This window comes from Podarcis melisellensis, assembly GCF_964234715.1.
Source record: "Podarcis melisellensis genome assembly, chromosome: 16".
Lineage (NCBI taxonomy): Eukaryota > Metazoa > Chordata > Lepidosauria > Squamata > Lacertidae > Podarcis > Podarcis melisellensis.
The window spans coordinates 26,023,166-26,045,072 of NC_138533.1; the positions used below are offsets into that span (position 1 = coordinate 26,023,166).

General features: G+C 45.6%; 1 protein-coding gene across 1 annotated transcript; it reads left to right on the plus strand.

Annotated features, from left to right (window-relative positions):
* Positions 1-378: 378 nt before the first annotated feature.
* MLEC (malectin) lies at positions 379-20,917 on the plus strand. Its single transcript, XM_081892940.1, has 5 exons — positions 379-741; positions 7,529-7,707; positions 8,995-9,171; positions 12,106-12,163; positions 13,215-20,917. The coding sequence occupies exons 1-5, from the start codon at positions 498-500 to the stop codon at positions 13,442-13,444; spliced, it is 888 nt and encodes a 295-aa protein (XP_081749066.1). The 5' UTR covers positions 379-497; the 3' UTR covers positions 13,445-20,917.
* Positions 20,918-21,907: the final 990 nt, after the last annotated feature.

Below are 21,907 nucleotides of genomic sequence, written 5' to 3' on the forward strand. Positions count from 1 at the left end.
TGGACCACGCCACATGGAACGCGCCACGCACTCTGAGAATGGAAGGCGGGAAGCGCGCGCGCGCTGTGACGGTTGAAACGCTTTCTCTCTCCCCCCCCCCTCGCGTCATTGATCAAATGGTACACCCCAACCGCCCGTTCCTGCTCCTCCAGAGTTGCCAGTCCGCCAGCCCGTCTCCACTTCCCACGGCTAGTGCGCTGTCAACGCAACTTGCTTCTTCTTCTTTCTCCCTCCCCGCGCGCGCTCTGCCGATATGCAAATAGCGGGGCTCCGGCAGCCAACGAGAAGAAGAGAGCCCGCCACGCCGCACGGCGATTGGCCAGCGTCGCGGGCAGCCGGCAAAGGCTAGCGGGTTAGGGTGCCCCCTTGCGGCTGAGGCCGAAGCGGCGGTGTCGGTGTGAGGCGCGGGCGGCATGAGCAGGAGGCACCGCGGCAGCGGCTGAGGCCGCGGCGGGGCGGGACCGTTGCCGAACTGAGGAGCCAGGAAGGAGCCAGAGATGGCGGTGGTGGCGGCGGTTCCGGTGGCGGCGGCGGGTTCAAGCGGGCCGCCGCTCCTGGCCGCTTCCGTCCTCCTGCCGGCGCTGATGCTCTTGCTGCTCCCGCCGCAGCCGCCTCACGCCGTGGAAGGCGCCGGCCTGACGGAGAACGTGATCTGGGCGGTCAACGCGGGCGGGGAGGCCCATGTGGACGTCCACGGCATCCACTTCCGGAAGGACCCCCTCGAAGGACGGGTGGGACGAGGTGAGAACGTCCAGACAGGCCTGGTCAGCCTGTGGAACTCACTGCCACAGGAGTTGAGGGGGGAGGGGGACGCGTAGTTCAGTATCTCCCATCATCACCACCAGGAATAATACACCTACACGTGAAGGATTGTCCTTAGCAATCATAGTCTCTGCACCCACATTTTAATTTTTTTAAAAAGGACCTAAGGCAGCCAACTGACTGTAGCAGGGAAAGGGATTCTCCCATAGGTTTTGCACTACTGCCCCAAAATGGGGAGTTGTAGCCCAAAACATCTGGACCAACCCACCCCTTTCCTGGAAAAAGGTTGCCTTAGGTGGCCTCTGTTAAAAGCAGCAGGGAGAGATGGGGTGGTTTGTTGGGTGTAATAGTAAAATGCAGCTCTCATGAGCAGGGGTAGGATGCCTGATGTGGTAGCGGTGAGAACAACTATGGCGTCCTGCATACCAGCTCTTAGAGCATTTGTTGCAGACACTGGGTGCTAGGTGGTCATCAACCTTTTTTTTTTACTCTGCACCCACCTTTAATCTGGACACGTGTTTGGGGGCCCATTTCTTAATTTTCTACAGTATATTTCTATGGTGAAAGTGCTGCTGCTGTTATTCACCTTGGATCAGGCTGTGACCAGGTAGGGTCACAACCCACCAGTTGAAGACAGATGAGGGTAGAGGCTTATAAAGTTATGCATGGTGCATTTAGTTGTTTTTCTTGTTTGGTGCTAGAATTCAGAGTTGTCAATGGAGGCTATTGGCAGATAGGTTCAGGATTAGAAGGAGCACTTCTTCATATAGCACATAATGTGGACTTTGACAATTTGGTGCCCTCCAGTTCTTTGGGGTTGATGGGCGGCATTGTAGTCCCAATCAGCACATCCATGTATGATGCTGAGGCTGGTGGAAGTTTTAGCTTAAAACGACTAGGTTGAGGAAGGCTGCTATAATGGAACTTGCAGTTGTTAGAAGGCATGGCATAGCCAGCCACTAGGTGATTTTGTGTAGGCAACTTCATGGATTAAGATAAATCTTATCAATTGCTGCTAGCCATGTTAACTACGTGGAACTATATGCAGAACTATATGTGAATGTGATGCAACTAGAGTGGCTCCTTTGGAGATAGAATGCTGAACTAAGGGGGCTTTGGTCTGGTTCAGCAGGGCAATTCTTAATATTATTACTCCAGCAAGTCTGCTGCTGCTTCCTTTCCTAAGAGTCCTTTCCACTGGAATTATAAAGCCATGCTCTTGTTTAGCTCCAGATTGACTGAGCTGGATTAATGTCATTAGTAGCAGTAAGATGCCATGTCGAATGTTCATGCCTGCTAACATGAATTGAAAGCACTAACTGAGAAAGAAACTACCCTGCTCTTAACAACAAAACTCTGGCTAAAGTGGATTATGTGACCCTATTGTTACTGTATGATGCAATAGTGGTTAATAATAGTTTGAAGCGTGGTGTAGCAGCTGAGATGGTAGCCTGGAAAGTCCCCAGTTCAAATATTACCCCAGCAGTGAACTCCCTGGGTTGCTTTAGGCAAGCTATTCTCTGATGCACAGCCAGTCTCTTACCCCACCCACTGAGGTGCAAACTTGGGACAATGACCTACCTTGCTCGTTGTTCTGATGGTTCTGAGAGAATGTAGGCAAAATGCTTAGAACACTCCAAAACACTAGAGTCAATTGCAAAAAAATTCATATTATTTGCCATAAAAATTCTAGTTTTCTTTATGCTAGAATAAAGTATTGTCTGCTTTTATTTTTTTACTTGTTGAAAGCATTCTTACCCCCAATCCCCCAATTTTCAGCTTTAAAAAGCCCTCAGAGCAGCTTACAAATCAGTTTTTAAAAGAGAGAATCCCTGTCCTCAGGGTTTTTGTTTTTGTTTTTTGTTCTCTGGGCTCCTGCCTTGTCTCCTGGGCAAGTTGTCTTTTTGTCCCACATTCCACTTCTCCTGCACCCATATTTGCATTCACAGAACCCCACCATATTTCCTATGCTATCATGATGTCAACTCTCCTTTCTTTAGAAGTAGAAATTCAAAGCAGCACAATATTATTCCACCTTGCCACTCTCTTGAGCTATAAAATGAAGGGAGTGAACACATGCTTAGGGTAACCCATCTCCTGTGACCTTGAAAGGTTGCTCCCACTGTCCCTCCTGTTTGCTGCAATGGCCTGCTTCCCTTCGTTCTGCTCTTCCTTCACCCAGGACTGAGCCAGCTTCTGTCTCTTTTGCTCCACACAACCCCTCCATTTGTGTCCTCTTTTCACCCAGATCCCTTTCTAAATGCACACTGCATTGGCCTCTCTTGCGGCTGTACTTTGTCCCTTCAGGGGCTGTCCCCCTTTCCCTTATAATCCGCATAGCTAGCTTATGAACAGGGAACAGCAAACATGGGGAACTGGACACTTAATGAGCATGTGGTCTGTTCCCATTTTGGTTGGTGCACGACACAGGGTGGGGTGGGTTTCTGTAGAGATGGGTGGGGTGACTGCTGACTCTTGCTAAAATGAGTTCCATGAAGGTTCCAGGTGCTTTTCTTGGGAACCGTTTGTGGTTACTGTAAGCCGGAAGCTGCTTTTTATCAGACTCATAGCTGCTTGTGTTACAAGACGGCCCCAACCATTTTTTTCCTTTTTATTTACATATTCACTGTTAACCTTCTCCTTTCTTCTTTGCTGTGCTGATCCTTTCAGGTGTTGGAGGACAGCATATGTTAAGTCATTGCTCAGCTTCTTAAAGAGAGCCCCTTGTGTTCGCTGTCATTTACCCAGAAGTTCACTATCCTTCCAGGCTTATTTCACCAAGGTGGATGTTTGTGTTGCTTTCTCTCTCGCTTGGCTGCAGTTTTTCTTCTTACATCTAATCCAAACTCTTGGCTTATGCTGGCTGCTGGCGTCTGTGCCTGCTAATTGTCAGGTAGCCAGCCAAATCTAGGCTGAGAGGCAAACTTCTGCAAGGAGATTTCAAGTGTACAAAGGACTTTGCCACAAAACTGCAGTGCACAGTTGTACACTTCCGTCTTGTTGGGGTGGGGAGGCATGCTGGGGAAAACGTCTTAACAGACTCCATGATTGTGCAATACAGGTTGTAAGCTGCAGTCATGTTTCTAGTCTACCATGCATTCTAGTCTTGCTCAATATCTTGCTTAGCGGAGGGTGGAAATTTCAAGGAAGCACATTTGGATGAAATGTTAGGAGACACTTGCTAATGATTAGAGCTGTTTGACAATGGAATAGGCTGCCTTGGCAGATGGCAGGCTCTCGTTTGCTAGAAGTCTGTAAGCAGAGGTGGGATGATTCTCTGAGGTGTTGTAAGATTCCTGTACTGGGTATTGGGGTTGGAGTAGATTACCTTTAGAATCACTTTCCAAATTTAAAGTTCTAGGATGTGGTTTTGAAGTATATCCCTTTCTTGTAATCATGTTGCAGAAGCTTCTTCTCTTCTTGTTTCAAATATTCTTAGCACCATTGTACCAAGTAAAAATCCAAATTTCTGACTCAGAGCCATGCCAAGATAGTACAAATATTGCTTACCTTGAATAGTTAAGTGTCACTGCACTGAAGCGTTGCTAAAGATTTATTTTTTCTGCGGGTAAAACTTGCTTCCTCCCTTTCAAATTGCTTTGTTTGGCAAGAAATGAGGACTAAAAACAATTTCTTTTACAAGCAAGAGCAATTCTGATTGCTGCACCTCAAAAGTTATTGTAGGACTGGAATAGGTTCAGAAAAGAGAAAACAAAATGATCAAGGCTGGAACAACCCCTCCTACATGAGGAAGGTTACATTGGTTGGAGCATTAACTTTAGAAAGAACATATAGTGAGGGCATTAAAAAGTTTTGCATGGTATGGAGAAAGTGGACAAGGATAACTTTGCTTCCCACTCTCATAATACTAGAACTCAGAGCCATTCACTGAAGCTGAATGTTGAAAGCTTCAGGACAGAGAAAAGAAAGTACTTCTTCACACGGTGCATAGTTAAACTCTGGGATTCGCTCTCACTAGATGTAGTGATGGCCACCAACCTGGATGGCTTTAAAAGGGTTTTAGACAAAGTCATGGAGGATAAAGGCTATCCATGGGTACTCGCCACAATGCCTATGCTCTGCCTCCAGTGCTGCTGGAAGTCACAAGTAGGTAGAGTGCTCTTGCACTCATATCCTGATTATGAGCTTTCCAGAGGAGGCATGTGTTTGTCCAATGTGGGAACAGAGTGATGAACTCGGTAGACCTTTGATCTGATCCACCGGGCACTCTTTATGTTCATCGGAGTAAAGTACTCCCTTGCTTAACTTTTAGTGTGGGTCTGTGACAAATGTCACATACTCTCTCTAGGCTTTTGATAGGGACTCTTCTTTTATTCTTTAGATCAGGGTGTGTATGTACTATAAAATTTGCTGCTTGCTTATATTGTAGCTTTGCTGTCCGAAGCAGCATCTGTATATTCTGCAACGTTCATTTCATGCAATAAGCCAAACTATTCCTTTTGCCAGATAATTTCTTGTGGGTATAAGGTTATGGACAAACACATATTCATAACAAACGCACAATGTAACTATAGCAAAAGGTCCTAAACCTCTTGGTAGTGTTTGCAGGAGTACACATAAGTGCAGGACATTCATGTGGGTTCAGACACACCTTGTCACACTGGTTCTGAGCACAGCCTTCCTGGTAGCTAAAATAGCCAAACCAACAACACGTCTATTTCCAAAGTGCTATGAGGTGGGTGGGAAGGAAGGAACAGACTGTCAGTGAACTCAGGGCCATTGGTGTCACTGTGCTCAGGCAGGTGTTTGAAGTGGCATAGGGCTAGACCTCATGTAAGCCTCCTTCAAAGCTCCATCAAAGGTGGGGCTGGCGGCAGTTTCCTCCTGTATTTACAGCTGCAGAGAGGGGTTTGACTCTGTACTCAAATCTGTAGCACAGCAGAAACACAACTCAAACATTAACCAGTCTTTATTCTGAAAGAAAAGTTGAGAGAGGAATTGGCCTGTTTTTCTTGTGGGTGATCCACTCACCCCCACCGTTTTCAGTTTGACCATTTCCCCCTCCCCAAACTATGATACTCATTGCTAACAAAAGCAAGGAGGTGGTGATGGTTTTAATTTTCTATCATTCATACATGCTTTCTTTGGAAGAGCTATGTTTGGCTGCTTCTAGAAGTATTTCTCTATGAGTCCACAGCTGTTCTAGCTGCTCGGCTTGTATGCACACTGCAGTTTGCAGCAGGCCTTTTTCAAACTGCTGATAGCTGAGGCATCCCCCACCCTGGAAAGCATTACTTTTAGAAGGAAACAATACACACTTTCATAACCCTCAGAAGAGCCCAAGCTCTGTGTTACTTGGCTCATGCAGAGGTGCAGTGGGCAGCCTCCCCTGAAGGAGTTGTTTGTGGTGTTTCTGCACTCGGGAGTCTTTGGATTATTCACTTGCTCCCATATAGCCAAGTGTCCATCCCTCAGAAGAGGCTGATGGAAAGGAGAGCAGATTGGAGCAGCTGATCTGGCAGGTGCCCAGCAGTAACCTCTAGGGCAGTGTTTCCCAACCTTGGGCCTCCAGCCGTTTTTGAACTACAATTCCCATCATCCCTAACCACTGGTCTTGCTAGCTAAGGATGATGGGAGTTGTAGTCCAAAAACAGCTGGAGGCACAAGGTTGGGAAATGCTGCTCTAGGGGTAGTGTGTTGGTAGCCCTTAAATTTGATTATGAAAATTGCAAAGTCTTCTGTGGAAGCATAACAAACTTCACGGCTCTGGTTGGTCATGGTAACGTAGGCCCAGATATCTGATCATGAAAAAGTGGGTAGTCCAATGTCATTTCTTCGAGGTACATGGAATTCCCCTAAAGTACAGCTAACTTGGGCCCCGTAACACTGTGCATAAAAGCTTTTTTCCCCACACCCTGCCCCAAATTCAATGAGAGAGACTAGTTGCTTCTGGCATGTAGAGCAAGACTCCAGTGCCCTGCAAAACTGTGAAGTGACTCTGTGGTCTTGTGTCAGAGGTCTGCTTGGAACACAAAAGCTGCTCAAAGATCATCTTTTTGAAAGAGGAACATGTAGAGGGGATTATCATTGCTGACTCAGACCCAACTGAAAGCTCAGCAAGTGGTCCCCAAAGAGGACCGGTTCACCTATGTGTTTGTCACTTGTGGATCGCAGCATCAAGTGTGTCTTTCATGTGAGAGTTTGTCAGAACTTCCACCCATCTCTTTTTCAGATAGTGACATCTATAAATGAGAAATTAAGGCATATATGTGCATGTGTGACATAGTTCAGGGGTGGGGATTTCTTTCGAATTTCATGGTCCAGGGCGCGCATGGGGGGTGGGGGTGGGATATGCCAGTGGTGGGCAGAACCAGAGGCAAAAGTGGGCAGACTGCATTCCATCCATGCAAAAGTCAATGGTTTCTACACACTTATACCTCCATATCCAGGTAAGCAAGAGGCATTGTTAGAGCACAAGGATACATTCCACCCAGGTAAAAACCCTGAAGGTGCAGAGCAGGACGTGGAGAGAGCCCTGAGGGCCAGGCAGAGAGACACAGAGGGCCACATTTAGCCAATGGGCCTGAGGTTCCCCACCCCTGCTGTAGTCTTTCTCACAGAGTGTTCCAGCCACCTGATCTGCCCCCTGATCTAGGACTTTGCCCTTAAAATGCTGAGTTTGGGTGAGGAGCTCTTGGTAGGGACAGGTGAGTAGCCAGAAGTGTGGGAAGGGGGAGGGATTACGGGACAGAGGTAAACTCCAGCAAGTATTTTGAGAGGGTTGCCATTTCTTTTTGGAATCCAGCCTCCGATTATGGCATGAAACTGCCGATCTTGCGATCCAATCCAGAGGATCAGATTCTGTACCAGACGGAACGCTACAATGAGGAAACCTTTGGCTATGAGGTCCCCATCAAGGAGGAAGGAGACTACGTTCTTGTGCTGAAGTTTGCTGAAGTCTATTTTGCACAGTCCCAGCAGAAGGTAAAAAATTAAATAAAAAAATTACTGTGTTCTGGAAGGACTCCCTTCAGTAACACCCATAAGTGGTTGGGTCAAGTGCTAGAGGCCTGCTGGTTTTGCCATAAGCGTATGTGGGACTCAAGCATGCACACCTTTCACCACGTGGGAGTGCTTTCCTTCACTCTTCCAGCATACAACAGAACTCATGTCCCCCCCCCCGAAATGAAGTATCCTGGAGTCACACACACAGATGCTCTTTCGGGGGGGGGGGGACCAGGACCTATCACCACCATTTCTGCTGGTGGAAGTCACTGTTACCAGTTGGTTAACTGACCTTTGTCATGGGAATATAGGAAGCTACTTCCTTATGACCCAGGCCATTTAGTTCATTAGCATGTACCCTGACTGGCCACAGCTCTCTTGAGCTTCAGACAGGGGTGTCTCCCAGACCACCCTGGAGGCACCATAGATTGAACCAGGAACTTTCTACATTCAAAGCAGATGCTCTACCACTGAGCCAAGACCCTTCCTATACAGTGTCATCCATTGCACTAGAGATCAAAAGACAATCGTGTGTCCTTCCAACTCTGAAATACTGTATGTTTTTGCTGCTGCTCTTTGCAGTCGGTTGTGTTGACATGTCGTGGTTATAGAATTGTTGGAAGGGACCATGAGGATCATCTAGTCCAACCCCTGCAATGCAGGAATCTTTTTGGGACTTGAACCCACAACCCTGAGATTAAGAGTCTCTTGCTCTGGGGCAGCCCCCTCACCCAACCTCCCTGGCTCTGCTAGAGGCCCTACCACTGGGTTCAGGCCCTTTCCCATCCTGTCCAAACTTGAGAGACCTATTTTACAAGCAAAACCAAAAGTTGCTTGTCTTCTTTATTTGACCAGCTAAGGAAATTGCTTTTCTGCCAATAGATGAGTTCCAGGTCTTGGCACAAACACACTCCTCCAGCTGAGATACAAAATCAGCCAGGCAGCATCTCTCTTAGTTCAATGACTGTCGGTAGCATCACATGTAGGGTTTTTGAGTTACACAGGATTTTTCACTGGGCAGTATGGAAAGGCAACTGCTTCCATCCTCCCTAATAAGTTTGTGTAAACTTGAAAATTTGCATGATGCTACGCCCATGAAAGATGTCAGTTAGGCTGCTCTCCTGGCCCTTCACAGTAGCAAGGTCAGGATGATTTTCCTGCATCGGCGTTCCTCCAATCCATAGCTTGTTGTCCTCCCATTTTTGCTCCTGATCTGACTTCTACTCTGCAAGAAGCCTCATTCCTTTTCCATATTTTTTTCCAAAGGTTTTTGATGTGCGCTTGAATGGCCATGTGGTGGTGAAGGACTTGGACATTTTCGACCGAGTCGGACACAGCACAGCGCATGATGAGATTATTCCAATTGGCATCAAGAAAGGGAAGCTGAGCGTCCAGGGAGAGGTCTCAACTTTCACAGGGAAACTCAACATTGAGTTTGTCAAGGTAAGAAAAGGCCATTGCTCACAAGTGGCTTCTCTCTCTCTCTCTCTCTCTCTCTCTCTCACACACACACACACACACACACACACACACACACAAAAGGTATGGATTAGGAAAGTTCACTCATTCCTTGGCCCAACTGTCCCCAGGAGGAGGCTTAGGCAAGAGCAGGTTTGATTCTCAGTGATGATGGGTTTCGTCACGTTCTTGATCCTGTCTCCCTTTATTCAGGTAAAGGGCTACCATTCATGCCTTTTGAGAAAGGTTAAGTGCTGAACATGGAGAAATGTTTGTAGGGACGTCAGATCTGACGCAGCCTCTGCTGGCAAAGGTCCTGAACATAAGAAGAGCCTGCTCAATCAGGCCAAGGGCCCATGTAGTCCAGTGACCTATTCTCACAATGGCCAACCTATATTAAACCCCCTATGTCTATGCCTATGTTAAACCCCAAGCAGGATTTGAAACAAGGGCTGCAATAAGACTGCAGGATTTGAAACTGCAGGATTTGAAACAAGGGCTGCAATAAGACTGCACCTGCAAGCTGTGTGGGCAATCTTTCCCTTGACATACTTCCCTTCCTATGTCTGAGAGAAAAATATCCCTCTTTTAAAAGATCAGAAATCCTATTGACAATGGCATGATGTCAGTGAGTAAGCAAATTTCCACAACATTTGGACTATCCAAAATAGTCTTCCAGGGCCAGATTAACAGAGATTTAAGGAATTTCACCCCTTTCCCAGATGGATTAAAAAGAAAATAAATAAAAAATGTAAAATGTCTTAATAAAATGTGTTGACATTAAGTGTCCTTATATAACTTGGTTTACAATTATATCTACATGGAATACAAGCATGACATGGAAGTAAATCTTCATATGTTTGCTTGGATTATTTGTGCTCATCTACTAACCAGAGTTCTCAAGGTGGCTTTCAATATGTGTTTTAAAAGACAACTAAACAAGCAAGAGGTACAGAGATGTGTACAGGTTTTGCTCTCGGATATTCCACTTTCCGCTTTGCTGAATTATTTTGGGCCACGCAGATATCAGATGAAATGGCTACTCTATTTTCTTCCATGTTGTGGAAATGGACTGTCCTGCTCAGTAATTGCCAGTTTGTGTGTCTAGGAGTTTCTGAGCACTGAGCCTTCATGGCACTTTCTTCAGAGCCTTACATATACATAGAAAACTGAATAGTTGCCCTGAGGCTGCGGAAGCCAAGAGAAGCAACCCATGACTGCAGCTGTTAGGCAGTACAGGGGCCTAGGACTACTGGAAAGTTCTTTGTGTGTACACACACACACACACACACACACACACACACACACACCATATCTGGCTCCTAGATAGAGCATCACAAGGGGGAAACAATTCAACCATTCTGGCTCCATTCCACTAGCCAGAAAAGCAGCATCCACCCCTGCCAAAAAGAAAACACTGCCTATAATATTTGGATTGCAAAAATGAAGAGAAACATGTTCTTGCCTCTGGCACTATCAGGAACCACAGCACCCCTTTCAGCACCCATCAGCAAGGAGAGATCAGCCTGGCTATAAATGCCTGCCTGCATCTCATCACTTTGTTCTGACATTGTCCAGCTGGTCTCCATCCTCTATTTCCCCCCCCCTCCACATCCCTTTCCTTGGATGTCTTGTCTCCCCCACCCCCTGTAAACCCATGTTGACCAAAGCTTCTGTATATTACAGAAGGCACATGGATTGCATGCCCAGAGGTTTTTGGCTCTGCATAGCTGCAAATAGAAACATTTTATGTGTATGTAGTAATCACATGAATTTGTCTGTTAAATCTTTGAATGAGTAAGTTGAAAACTTTATATAAATCAGTGCTTTTTTATTACAGTAGTACCTGGGTTCTCAAACTTAATCCGTTCTGGAAGTCTGTTCTAAAACCAAAGCATTCCAAAACCAAGGTGCGCTTTCCCATAGAAAGTAATGCAAAACGGATTAATCCGTTCCAGACATTTAAAAACAATCCCTAAAACAGCAATTTAACATGAATTTTACTATCTAACAAGATCATTGATCAATAAAATGAAAACAATAATCAATGTACATGATAAAAATTACAATTATTAGTTTTTCTTACCAGCACTGATGATAGTCATTGTTTGGATGGGGGGCTTTTATCCATTTCCGCAGTCACAATCAATCAATCAATCAATCAATCCATGAAGAACAAGCCACAGACACAAAAATGAAAAAGCCACACAAACAAAAACGCAAAAAAATTAGCAAAAACAAAAGCACCAAATATAAGCTCCAAATATCACCTCAGAACACTGCAATTGGAAATGGAAGGCTTTGATTACAGGGGGGCGGGGACACAAATTAGCAGCGCAACAGTGAAAATGGGAGGAAAAAGGCTTTGATTACAATGGGGAAGGATGCAAATTAGCAGCGCAACAGTGAAAATGGAAGCTCAGGAGCACGCTCAGCTTCTGAAGCAAAGTTCGCAAACCAGAACACTGAATTCTGGTTTTGCAGCCTTCGAGTTCCAAGTTGATCAGGAACTGAGCTGTTCAAAAACCTAGGTACCACTGAACTTGAAATCAGTGGTTTAAGCTGCCTTTATTGGAAGTGTTACTGAATTTGGGAACCCTTGCCTTCCTCAAATTTGAATATTCCCCTAATATTCAGACTTTGAGTCCCCTCCTCTTTTTGCCATTCAGACCCATAGATTTCAAAGGCTTTAAACTTACCTTTGTTTTTGTTCTAAATAAAGGTCTAATTTTTAAAGGAACTGATGACTTCAAACTATTTTTCTATCTATTTAGTCATTCAATCATTTCAAGTATTTATATACCACTCAATATTCAGAATTTATAAAACCTGTACGGTTTATATGAATCAGCATTGTAGACAATTTTGGAGTAGCTGACAGAGAATGAAGCTCATCTCTGCTTCTTTCTTTCTTTACAGGGGTACTATGATAATCCAAAAGTCTGTGCACTATACGTCCTCCGGGGAACAGTGGACGGTAAGTTTATTTCTTATAACCCCTCTGATTTCAACCTCCTCCTGGTCACCAGTTGCCTTTTCTGTTACTGCAGTCAAAAAGTTTGCTCAAGTAAGACCCTATTCCTCCCTTAGAACCCATTCCATGACACCCTCATAGGAACAAAGGAAAGCTTCAGCTTGCCTCTACTAGAGGTTCTCAATATTCTGATTATCTGTGTCTGGGGAGCAACAGTGGGAGAGAGCTTTTGCTATTGGGCTTCCCAAGCGCTATCTGGGTGGCTATTGTGGAGAAATTAGTCTGGCATCTGGTAGGCCTTTTGATGTGGTCTAGCATGGCTCTTCTGCATCCTTGTGGATCTTGCAGGACATTCTCTGATTTGGACCAATTTCCATCTGTGCATCTTTGTACAGACACCCACATTAGACAAATGTTGCACCAACAAACACTGATCTCTCTGCTTAGAATAAATGATGTGTGGCAACATTCTTACTAAATGTGAATTTATTTGGCAGCATTCATGAATATTTGGTATGTTTGGTACAAATATGAACCTTGAATTCTACTGTGGAATATATTTTACACCACTCATTCTTCTTTAATCTTTCTCTAATTATTATGATTATTATTTTATTGTCTTGGTTTTATTTTTCCTGTTTCAAATACTTTTTTTTTAAGCAAGCAATATACTGAAGACCAAATGTTTTTAAATGGAAAAAATTAAAAGAACGCTAATTAATTTGCAGGATTTACATGCAAAGTCAGTCTCTGGTAGTAATTAATCCCCAATAAGCTCGCTATATGAAGAGTCTCAAAAGTCTCTCTTGCTAATTATGTGTTCTTTTAATGTTTAAAAAAGTATTAAACTTCAAAAAAGAGAAAATAATAAATGATATGGTTCAGTGTTAACCAGCTTGGATGGCAAAACTTCAGTTTTTGCCAAATTTGGAATAATTTTGGGAAGCAGAGTGGTTTTCCCGAAGTCGGAGAAGATTTTTCTAGGACACTCCAGTTGGCTTTGTTCTGCGTACATCACAGACCCTACCATTTCTCCTTCTCTTCCCTCCCACAGATGTCCCAAAGCTACAGCCCCACCCCGGCCTGGAGAAGAAAGAAGAGGAGGAAGACGAAGAGGAGTATGAAGAAGGCTCCAGCACTAAAAAGCAGACCAATAAGAACCGGGTCCAGTCAGGCCCCCGCACACCAAACCCCTATGCCTCGGACAACAGCAGCCTCATGTTCCCTATATTAGTGGCCTTTGGTGTCTTCATTCCTACCCTCTTCTGCCTGTGCAGGTTGTGAAGGACGAGACTGCAAGGCCAGTGGCAGGCCAGAGGGGAGGAGTTGGACCAAACGCGGAGGCTGTTTCGGTTTCTCATAATTTAAGGAAAATTTTTAAAGGTTTGTTAAGGAGCAGCAGGTACAATAAAGGGCAAGTTTGCATCATCCTCTTTGAGGAAGGCAGCCTTCACCTACCCACCCTCGCAGCAACTGCCGCCTCCTTGAGCCACTCAGCTGCACCATGAGCCGCCACCTTTCTGGTCCAGAGAATCTTGAAAGCAAAGCCTGGGTAGTTCTGGCTCTAAGATGCAGATGAACTATCTTCCCAGCGAACAGCAGGATGGAGGGGCAAGGGCGAGCAGCGGGGAGAACGAACAGGGAGGGGCACGTCTCCCAATGTTGGCATGAAGAAGCAGACTTTGCCATCACACAGCCTTGGCTGGAATAATCCACGTTTGTGCTAGGACTGCTTGCGGGGGTGGGGAAAATAGGCTGGCTTTTTGACTCCTGCTGAAATGTTTGTAACTCAACCCATGGTACTTCTTTTCTTTTCTCAAAGAGAGAGAGGCTCCCCCTTGCTGTTTGGGTAGAAAGGCTTTTGGTGACTGGAGCAGGATGAACAGGTTGGTCTTGTTCAGCTGCCCTGCCTGGGAGAAATGTTTTTTCCATGGTCACTGCAGCATCTGACCGGCCACTCTGGAAAGGCTTAAGCCTCCAGAGGGCAGTTTCTTTTCTCGACACAGAACCCTTTGTTTGTCCCTGAATGGTTCCCACTTCCCATTTGCTTGTCCTTGGGGGATTTCCTCTAATGCCCCATCAATTGTTGCTTTAAATGTCCCTCTATTCTAATGCACGTGCGTGCACACACGCATACACACACACCTGTTTCGACACTCAGGACCCCTTTCCATTCTGCATGTCCCTGATGAGAACTTGGTACGTAAAGATTGGAGCTCTGGCAAAGATTTAGGATCTTTTTGATCTCCTTGGTGGCCTTTTAATCTCCCTTGTTCCAGGAGACCTGCCACCTTTTGAGCTGAAGAAGGCATTTTTTCCATTTGTTTTTAGGAGCACCAGTGCAGGGAGACCTCTGTCACAACTTGTCTCCATGCCCCTGGACCTCCTTGAAATGCTTCAGTTGTGTTATGTTTGTGTATTTGTGTTTTTAAATGGACTTGAAAAACGAAGTGCCAGTGTTTTGTTTTTGAATTATCAGGTGTATCTCACTTTCACTGGTTTGCTGGCCACCAGTTTCTGGTTGTTTCTCTCCCCCCCCCGCCCCAATTCTGGAAGATTAACATTAACAGTCTGAAATAGCCCTTAAAGAAAGGAGTACCATCCCGAGAACTGCAGATTGTATAGTGGCAAATCCTGTGCAGCCAGAATATTTGCGATGCACTGTGAAAGGATGAGCCAAGTAGGCATCTTCTCCTTTCCTCGTTTTGGGGAGGCGGTTTCAGAACATGACCAAGGGAGATGCCCACTTTAACCTTTTGTGGTATAGGAGAGAGCTGTCATATTGACCTGGATTGTGATCAGTTTTCAGTGACACCTACATCGCAGGGCCTGTCTGATTCCCGCTTCCCGGTGAAAACAGGGAGAATTATTTTAAATCTGTACATTGGGTTCTTGTGGCTTTCTGGTTTTCCATTGCTGTGAAAAGAGAGTGAGAATTGGCAGTCCAGTTCAGGGACAAAACAGCATAGAGGAAGGCCTTTCATGGGGAAACTAAACAGAGGGCGCATCTCCAGTTGTTGGCTTAAAGAAGCAGATTTCGCTTTTTGTCTTGTCTTTCTGCACAGTGAGGATTCTTGCATAACTGTGAACTGGGCATTAGTTGGCACTTGGCAACTGGCAAGGCTGGAGCCCCCCTTGCACCCATTTTTTGCAGGCAATCTTTCTCCTCATGTCACCAGCCAGGGTGGTCTTGCCTAGACCAACCATTGTGGCTGATCCAGACTGTCGCCTCTTCATTGTGCTCCTTCCCTGTACCCTTATTTCCCTCTGCTCCAAACACACACACAATAAACTTCCTGCCATTTCCTTACACAGTCACTTGAGGATGTCTTAGTATGTGGCTGGCAGCTTTTTTGTGTCCTCTGTCCTGCAGTCCTTGGCAAGACTGGCCTAGTTGTGGGAGCCTTGAGCCCTGAGTAGCCTCCTTCACCCCTTCTTCAGAGTGCAGAAGTTTGCAGTTTGTTACTATAAGTTGTCCTGTGTTAACGGTTGGGGCATATGCGCCCCTTGAGGTCCTCTGCTGATTTCCTCCCAGGTACAGTCTTGATGGGGAAATTGTATCTGAAAGGGGCCTTTGTTTCACATTGCCAATAAATGCATTAAACTCAACCAGATACTTCTTTTCCTCCACCCAACCCTTAGCTGCTTGGCTTAAAGGAGAGCCTGTCCAGATTCAGCCTCCTGCTGCGTCTTTGGCCCCAGTGAATGTTGCTTCTCCTCTTTCACCACCACCCGTCTGCCCAGTTTTTGTTCTCCGTGGTTGTTGAGCCTCATCTAAACACATAACTGCAGATACTGGCAGGGATGTGGAATAATCCCTGGGCTTGGAAGCCGGATTTCCCATTGCACTGTCATCCTGCTGTTTACTCCTTCCATCTGCCCCTTCTCCCAGCACTAGAGCTTGCTATACAGAGCAGGGTAGCAGCGCTGTGTCTTTTCAATCCCAGCTCTTTTCCAAAGGGATTGATTTGAACTCAGCCACAGTTAGGTCTGGCTGGCTTAATCTCTTCACAGCAGGAAGGTGGGATGTGAGCTCAGGTACATGGCCTTGAGTGTGGGTGGCTGCTTTTGTTCTTCACACCATTTGTGCATTATGATCCTGCATATTTAACTTCCTTTTTGACAGCTGCTTATTTCTGGGTCCATTTGGGACTGACAGATAAACAGAACTGCTAGCATGTCATGAAGGCAGCCTGATTCCTCTAGAACTGCAGGATTCCATCCCAGGCAGGGCATCTTATGTCCTCTGAGAGTCGAAGCAGGGTGAAGTGCAGGTTTAACCTCCCATAACAAGACTAGAGTTTTAAGAAAAACTGCAGCTAGTACAGGGTTCAAGCAAAATGGTGCCACAGGAGAAGAGGACAATGCAGCAAGTCCTCTGCCTGCCAGCGTTGCTAGCGTTGGCCTTCCCCAACTTATTGCCCTCCCTCCAGATGTTTTGGAGCCCCACTCCCATCAGACCCAGCATCCTACGACCGTAATGGCTGAGGCTGATGGAAGTGGGAGTCCAGAACATCTGGAGGGCAACAAGTTTAGGGCCAAGTTCCTACTACCCAGTAGGAACTTACAAGCCCACTTTCATCCCCTTTTCTCTCTAGTCCTGTACCTTCTTGCTTCGAGGACACTGATGGGTACTAACTGCCTCCCTGAATGTGTCTGTGTTCCCATCTGTTTCATTAAGAGGAAAGAGGCCATTTGCTGTAAGGCAGGACCTGAAATGTGTGGTTGAGCAGGATATGGTGGTGAGGTCAGAAATCGGTCCTTGCTGCAAGAGCACTTGCACGCAGTGAGGAAATGATGTGATTTTGTTTCTCTCCCCTATATTCTTGAAGGTTCTCAAAGGCCATAGAGCACTGGCTGACTCAAAAGCTCTCCCACTAGAAAAAGATTCAGTGAGAGGGCTGAGATTGTCTTGAGAGTCCCATGCTTAGGATATGAAAAATGATCTGGTCACTTTGCCTACAAAGACACCCTCGGCTCCAGTTGCTGTGCAATGAAAAGTTTGGGTTTGCCAAATGCTGCCCTTGCTTTGGGAGATCTGAGAAAGAGCTCCTCTGATAAGCTTGCTCTTTTTGAATTAAGTTGTGACAATACACCTTGGGCGCTTTCTTCCTTTCCTAATGTTTGGCATCTAAGAGGTAGCAGTGAGCTGCACTATTTTATTTTATTTTTATTTTGGAGGACGTTGCAGGTGGAAACCGAAGGAATGCCAAAGTTGAATCTTATGCCTCTCCATCTTTTTTGTGCCTTCTTTATTTTTCAGGTAGTGAAATGACAACAGGTTCTGCTTGTAATGAAGCTTCTGTTCTAAGGAACTTCTGTTTCCTCTTTTTCAAACAGACAAATGTGTGTGAGATGGGTGGGAAAGCTGTCTCCTGTGAACCAGACATTCCTCATTTACAAATGCAAAAACTGCGGGGAAGTTCAGCCTCTGTGCATCTGACTCCATGCATTGTCAGGAAATGCTGGTGAGCTAGGGAGAGCTTCCATTCTTCCACTTCAAGTTTAGCTGTGCTTCAGAGAAGGCAAACTGGCAGGTGCCACAAAGCACATCTAAACCTGAACTGTAGAATGAAAGCTTAATTCCTCAGCAATTCCAAATGTCTTCTGAGTAGAACCCTCTGGTCCAGCCTTCGCCAACCTGGTGCTCTTCAGACACGTTGAAATACATCTTGCATCAGTCCCCAATGGGAACTTGTGCTCCAAAACATCTGATGGGCACCAGTTAGCAAAGGTTCCCATAATATAATCCCTAACTATTGGGCAATCTGGTTGGGACTGATGGGAGTTACAGTTCAGAACACCTAGAAGGATCACTTTGGGAAAGGCTGATCTAAACAGTCATTGATCGAGACTATCCTGATCTACAACCGGGACTTGGCATCAGTTCAGAGCATGCATATTTATATTCAGTACCTGTCAGCGGTTGGGCTTTCAGATTGTTCTACCCCTATGTTGGATTCTTGTGTTGCAGGTACTGGGTTAGAGCAAAATGGTAGAAGAGGAGCATGGGGCCAGCCTTCTGCCTCCCAGGTGATTTGATGTTAATGTCCAGTTCTACAAGGCACTGGGATTTGCTAGCACTCCATGCTGTGACAGCAGGCAAGACTTCCTCCCCAGCACCTTGCATTGTCTTAGCACTAATACATGCCCTCCTGGCAGGTAGAGTGGGTTGGCGCAAGCGCCCTTTCCTGTGCTGGGACACAGCTATGAGAGTTTGCTGTTTTGTGAGGCAGTTTGAGACTCCTCCTGATAGGCACCATCTCTTACAGCATGTTAGGAGCATGTTGTTCCCATATCATCCTGAGATCACAGTGCAGTCATATGATTGGATTGAAACAGAATCCTCTTTAAGTGCACCGTGAATCAAAGCATCCAGAAAATGAGATGAAGCTGTTGGATCAGGCAGCCTGGCTTTATATATGCTGAAGAGAAAACGAGGGTCAGGACTTGGGAAAGAAACCAGTCGCAAAAGTGTTAGGGCAGATCCACACCTGTACATTTGAAGCACATGACTTCCTCCAAAGGGTCCTGAGAACTAGCCCCCCCCCCCCCGAGCTACAAGTCCCAGCGCCTTTAAAGTCATGTGCTTTAAATATGCATTGGAGGTCCTTTAAATGTATGATATGCATCTGTTCTTGGTCTCCCAAGACATCCACAAGGGTAAAATCAACTGAGCCTCTGAGCCTAAGCTTCTTCCAATGATAGCGTTGGATGCAGATTAAAGCATTGCTTCTTTCTTCAGTAATGATTGTTCAACATAAACTTGCAGGGTCAAAATACTGTCTGAACTTGCAAATGTTCTCTCCCCGCACCCAATGGGGAACAAGAGGAAGTTTTAGTCAATAGACTATTGTCTTGGGGTCTGGCACTTCCTGATCTTAGCTTAAGGAAGAAGGAGAGTGTGTTTAAAGGCCACTGGAACTCATGACCATTGCAGCAGCAGCACCAAAACATTTTCATCATGATCGCAACGGCTGGCATTAGCATAGAGTAGTCTTCACCAACCTGGTGCCCTTCAGATGTTTGGGGCTATATCCCCCGTCAGCACAGCTGTGCTAGCTTGAAGCCGATGGAAGTTTTAGTCTGAAAATCTGGAGGGCACCAGGTTGGGTAAGCTGTTATAGAAAGGATCTCTGCCACAGATGGGAAGATACTTATAGTTAAACATTAGAGAAATGGTTTTGAAGAGGTGAGATTCTTTTATGGGGTGTTGCATATGCCTTGTCCATTCAGAAAGGGCCAGTGTTGATCAAATGCTTTAACATCCCCCCCTTTATTACTGTCCCTTCTTTCCCCCTGCCTTGGGCAGATGCTTTATTCTAACAAACTGAAGTGCTTTCCACCCTCCCATGGATGCTTTTATGTTCTGGTACCTTGACTATCTCGCAAAAGATCTCTCTCTTGAGGAGGAAATCGTGGGTGTGTCAGTGTTGTCTGCAGTTAAGGAAAGGTTTTACAGAAACGGTCTGCCTGCAGCCTGTTCCCTTAGAGGCTGACTGCTTTGTTCGGGTCTAGAAAGACAGAAAATCTCAGACCCAGAATTCTTAAGGCATCCTTAACCACAGCCTCTTTCCAGAACTCGTGGGGCAAGTTGCCCCAGTCCTTGAGGTTCATCACCCACTCCCCCACAAAGCTTCCTGACTGCCCAGGGAAACCTGGTGTCTGAAGGACTGAGTGATGGGAGGGGAGAAAAGCAGGAAAGAAGACTAATAGTAGGGCCAGCTGGGGAGGCTTTAAAAGGCTATGCATGCCTTCTTTCACTTGAAAAAACTTGTGTCTGAAAAAAACGAATAACTTGTGTCATGAGTGCAGTGAAGATCCAGGAGCAGGTTAGTGGCCTCTGACAGGGACTATTTTGTCCTCCTTTATTGAACACATCCTGGGATTCTCCTGTGCCTTTCACATTTACATGGCGTGATCTTTGGGGTGCCTTTAGGGAGTGCCTTCTGTTACTCCAGAGGAAAGGCCATTTTCCTCCTCCCCCCTTTACTTCCTAAGCAGGTAGGGTCAAAGTTAGACCCCTGTCCTGTCCATCAGTTGTTCAGCAAGATTATACTCTTTATCACTGTTAAAGCAGGTGGGAACTTTGAACTCCTGCAGTTTTCAGATGATTGAGGCCCATCTTGCTTTACCGTGCTGGGCTCCTATCAATCTCTCCCGCACCACACATGAAGCTTGGATCTGTGCCCCTGCTTACTTATGAGGCATTGATGTGCTTTCAGGCAGCTGATCTCCTGGGCTCTTAGGACAAGCCAGATGTAAGCTTGAAGGTTACAAGCCTAAGTTTTTATGGAATTGGTTTTTGTACTGGTAGTTCTGTAACTTCAAAGTTAGTTCCTGATTTTGAAGGAGGGTTGTGTCTTTAACCATCTCTTGCTTTCTATGTCTAATCATCTGCAGCGTTTCTTATTGGTGTATGTTTTGTTTTTTAATAACTTTGGGCAAAGGGTAAAAAGCACAGGTGTGTGTGTGTGTGTGATTGTACTGGCTTTGCAAAAGGACAACCCCCCAAAAAAATTCCTGGGGAAGTGGAACAGGTATGAGTGAATTATTCTTGCTTTATTTCTCTTCTCCCCATTTTCACCCCTGATACATTTAGCTGGTTGGGTTTTTTTTAACAAATAAAATTTTCTTGGGTTTACTTTTCTTTCTCCCAGGATGTCTGGTTTGAGGGGAAATGTTCAGAAATCTACTGGCTGGCAGTTTTAACCAGCAGTGTGTTTAAAAATAAATAAAAACAAAATTATATTGTCACTCAAAGGAACTGGTGTTTTTCTTACAAACAAATAAATAAATGAGGGACATATTTATGTCAGAGACAATGTTCATAGCTCTCAGCTGTATGGAGCCAGAGGCTTAAACCGCACTGCAGCAGCTATTGCAGGCTGGCAAAGAGACTTAATTTTTAAAACCCCATCACCACAACTCAGAATTATTACAGCGTCCGAGCAACACTGCTCCTGCCTCTGCTGAAAACTGCCCTGTTGCTCATCCCTATGGGTGGTGGCATCTCATTTCTCTCTATTCTAGTGGCTTGTGCATTTAAACTTTCCTGATCCTGAGTGGCTCGTGTGTGAGTTGGGAGTCCTATTCCTCCACATCAAATCCCGTTCTGTGAATGGGTGCAAGCATACATTTAGTAAATAGTGGGTCCAATTTTTAAAAAGGGGAAATGTATTTTGTAGAGGGTATGTGATACTAAAGCTGCAGATGGCTGAATTCTGTTGTGTCACCTTAGATTGGGAAATGGATTAGACAGTACCCCAAGCATAGGAAAAGCAGAGAAGTCCATTCTTACCTGTCCCTTAAATCTTGAATTGACCCAGTGGCTGGGCCTTGTCCAATTCTCTCCTGTCTTGTGCCAAGGCCCTGGGCATGATCAATGTGTGATTCATCATCCCCCCTTCGGAAATATTTATTTTGTTATGCACTAGAGTAGAATCGTCACATAACAGAGCCCGATTTAAAGTGGGCTTCACCAGCACCATAATTTTATTTCTAGCTTCATTTTTTAAGAGAAAAAGCAAAAGACGGAAGGTGAAACATTCTTTTTATTAAAAAAAAACCAAAACACCCCTGGCTGCCATGTCATAGGGAGGGTGAGATGTGAGTGCCCAGTCAGCAGTGACTGAAAGCCAGTGCTGGTATCATAGCATGCAGAGTTTTGTTACTTCAGCCATTATACCACATGGAGAAATCTGCTGCTGCCCTGCTGCTATGTGCGCCGTAGATGACTGTCGGTGG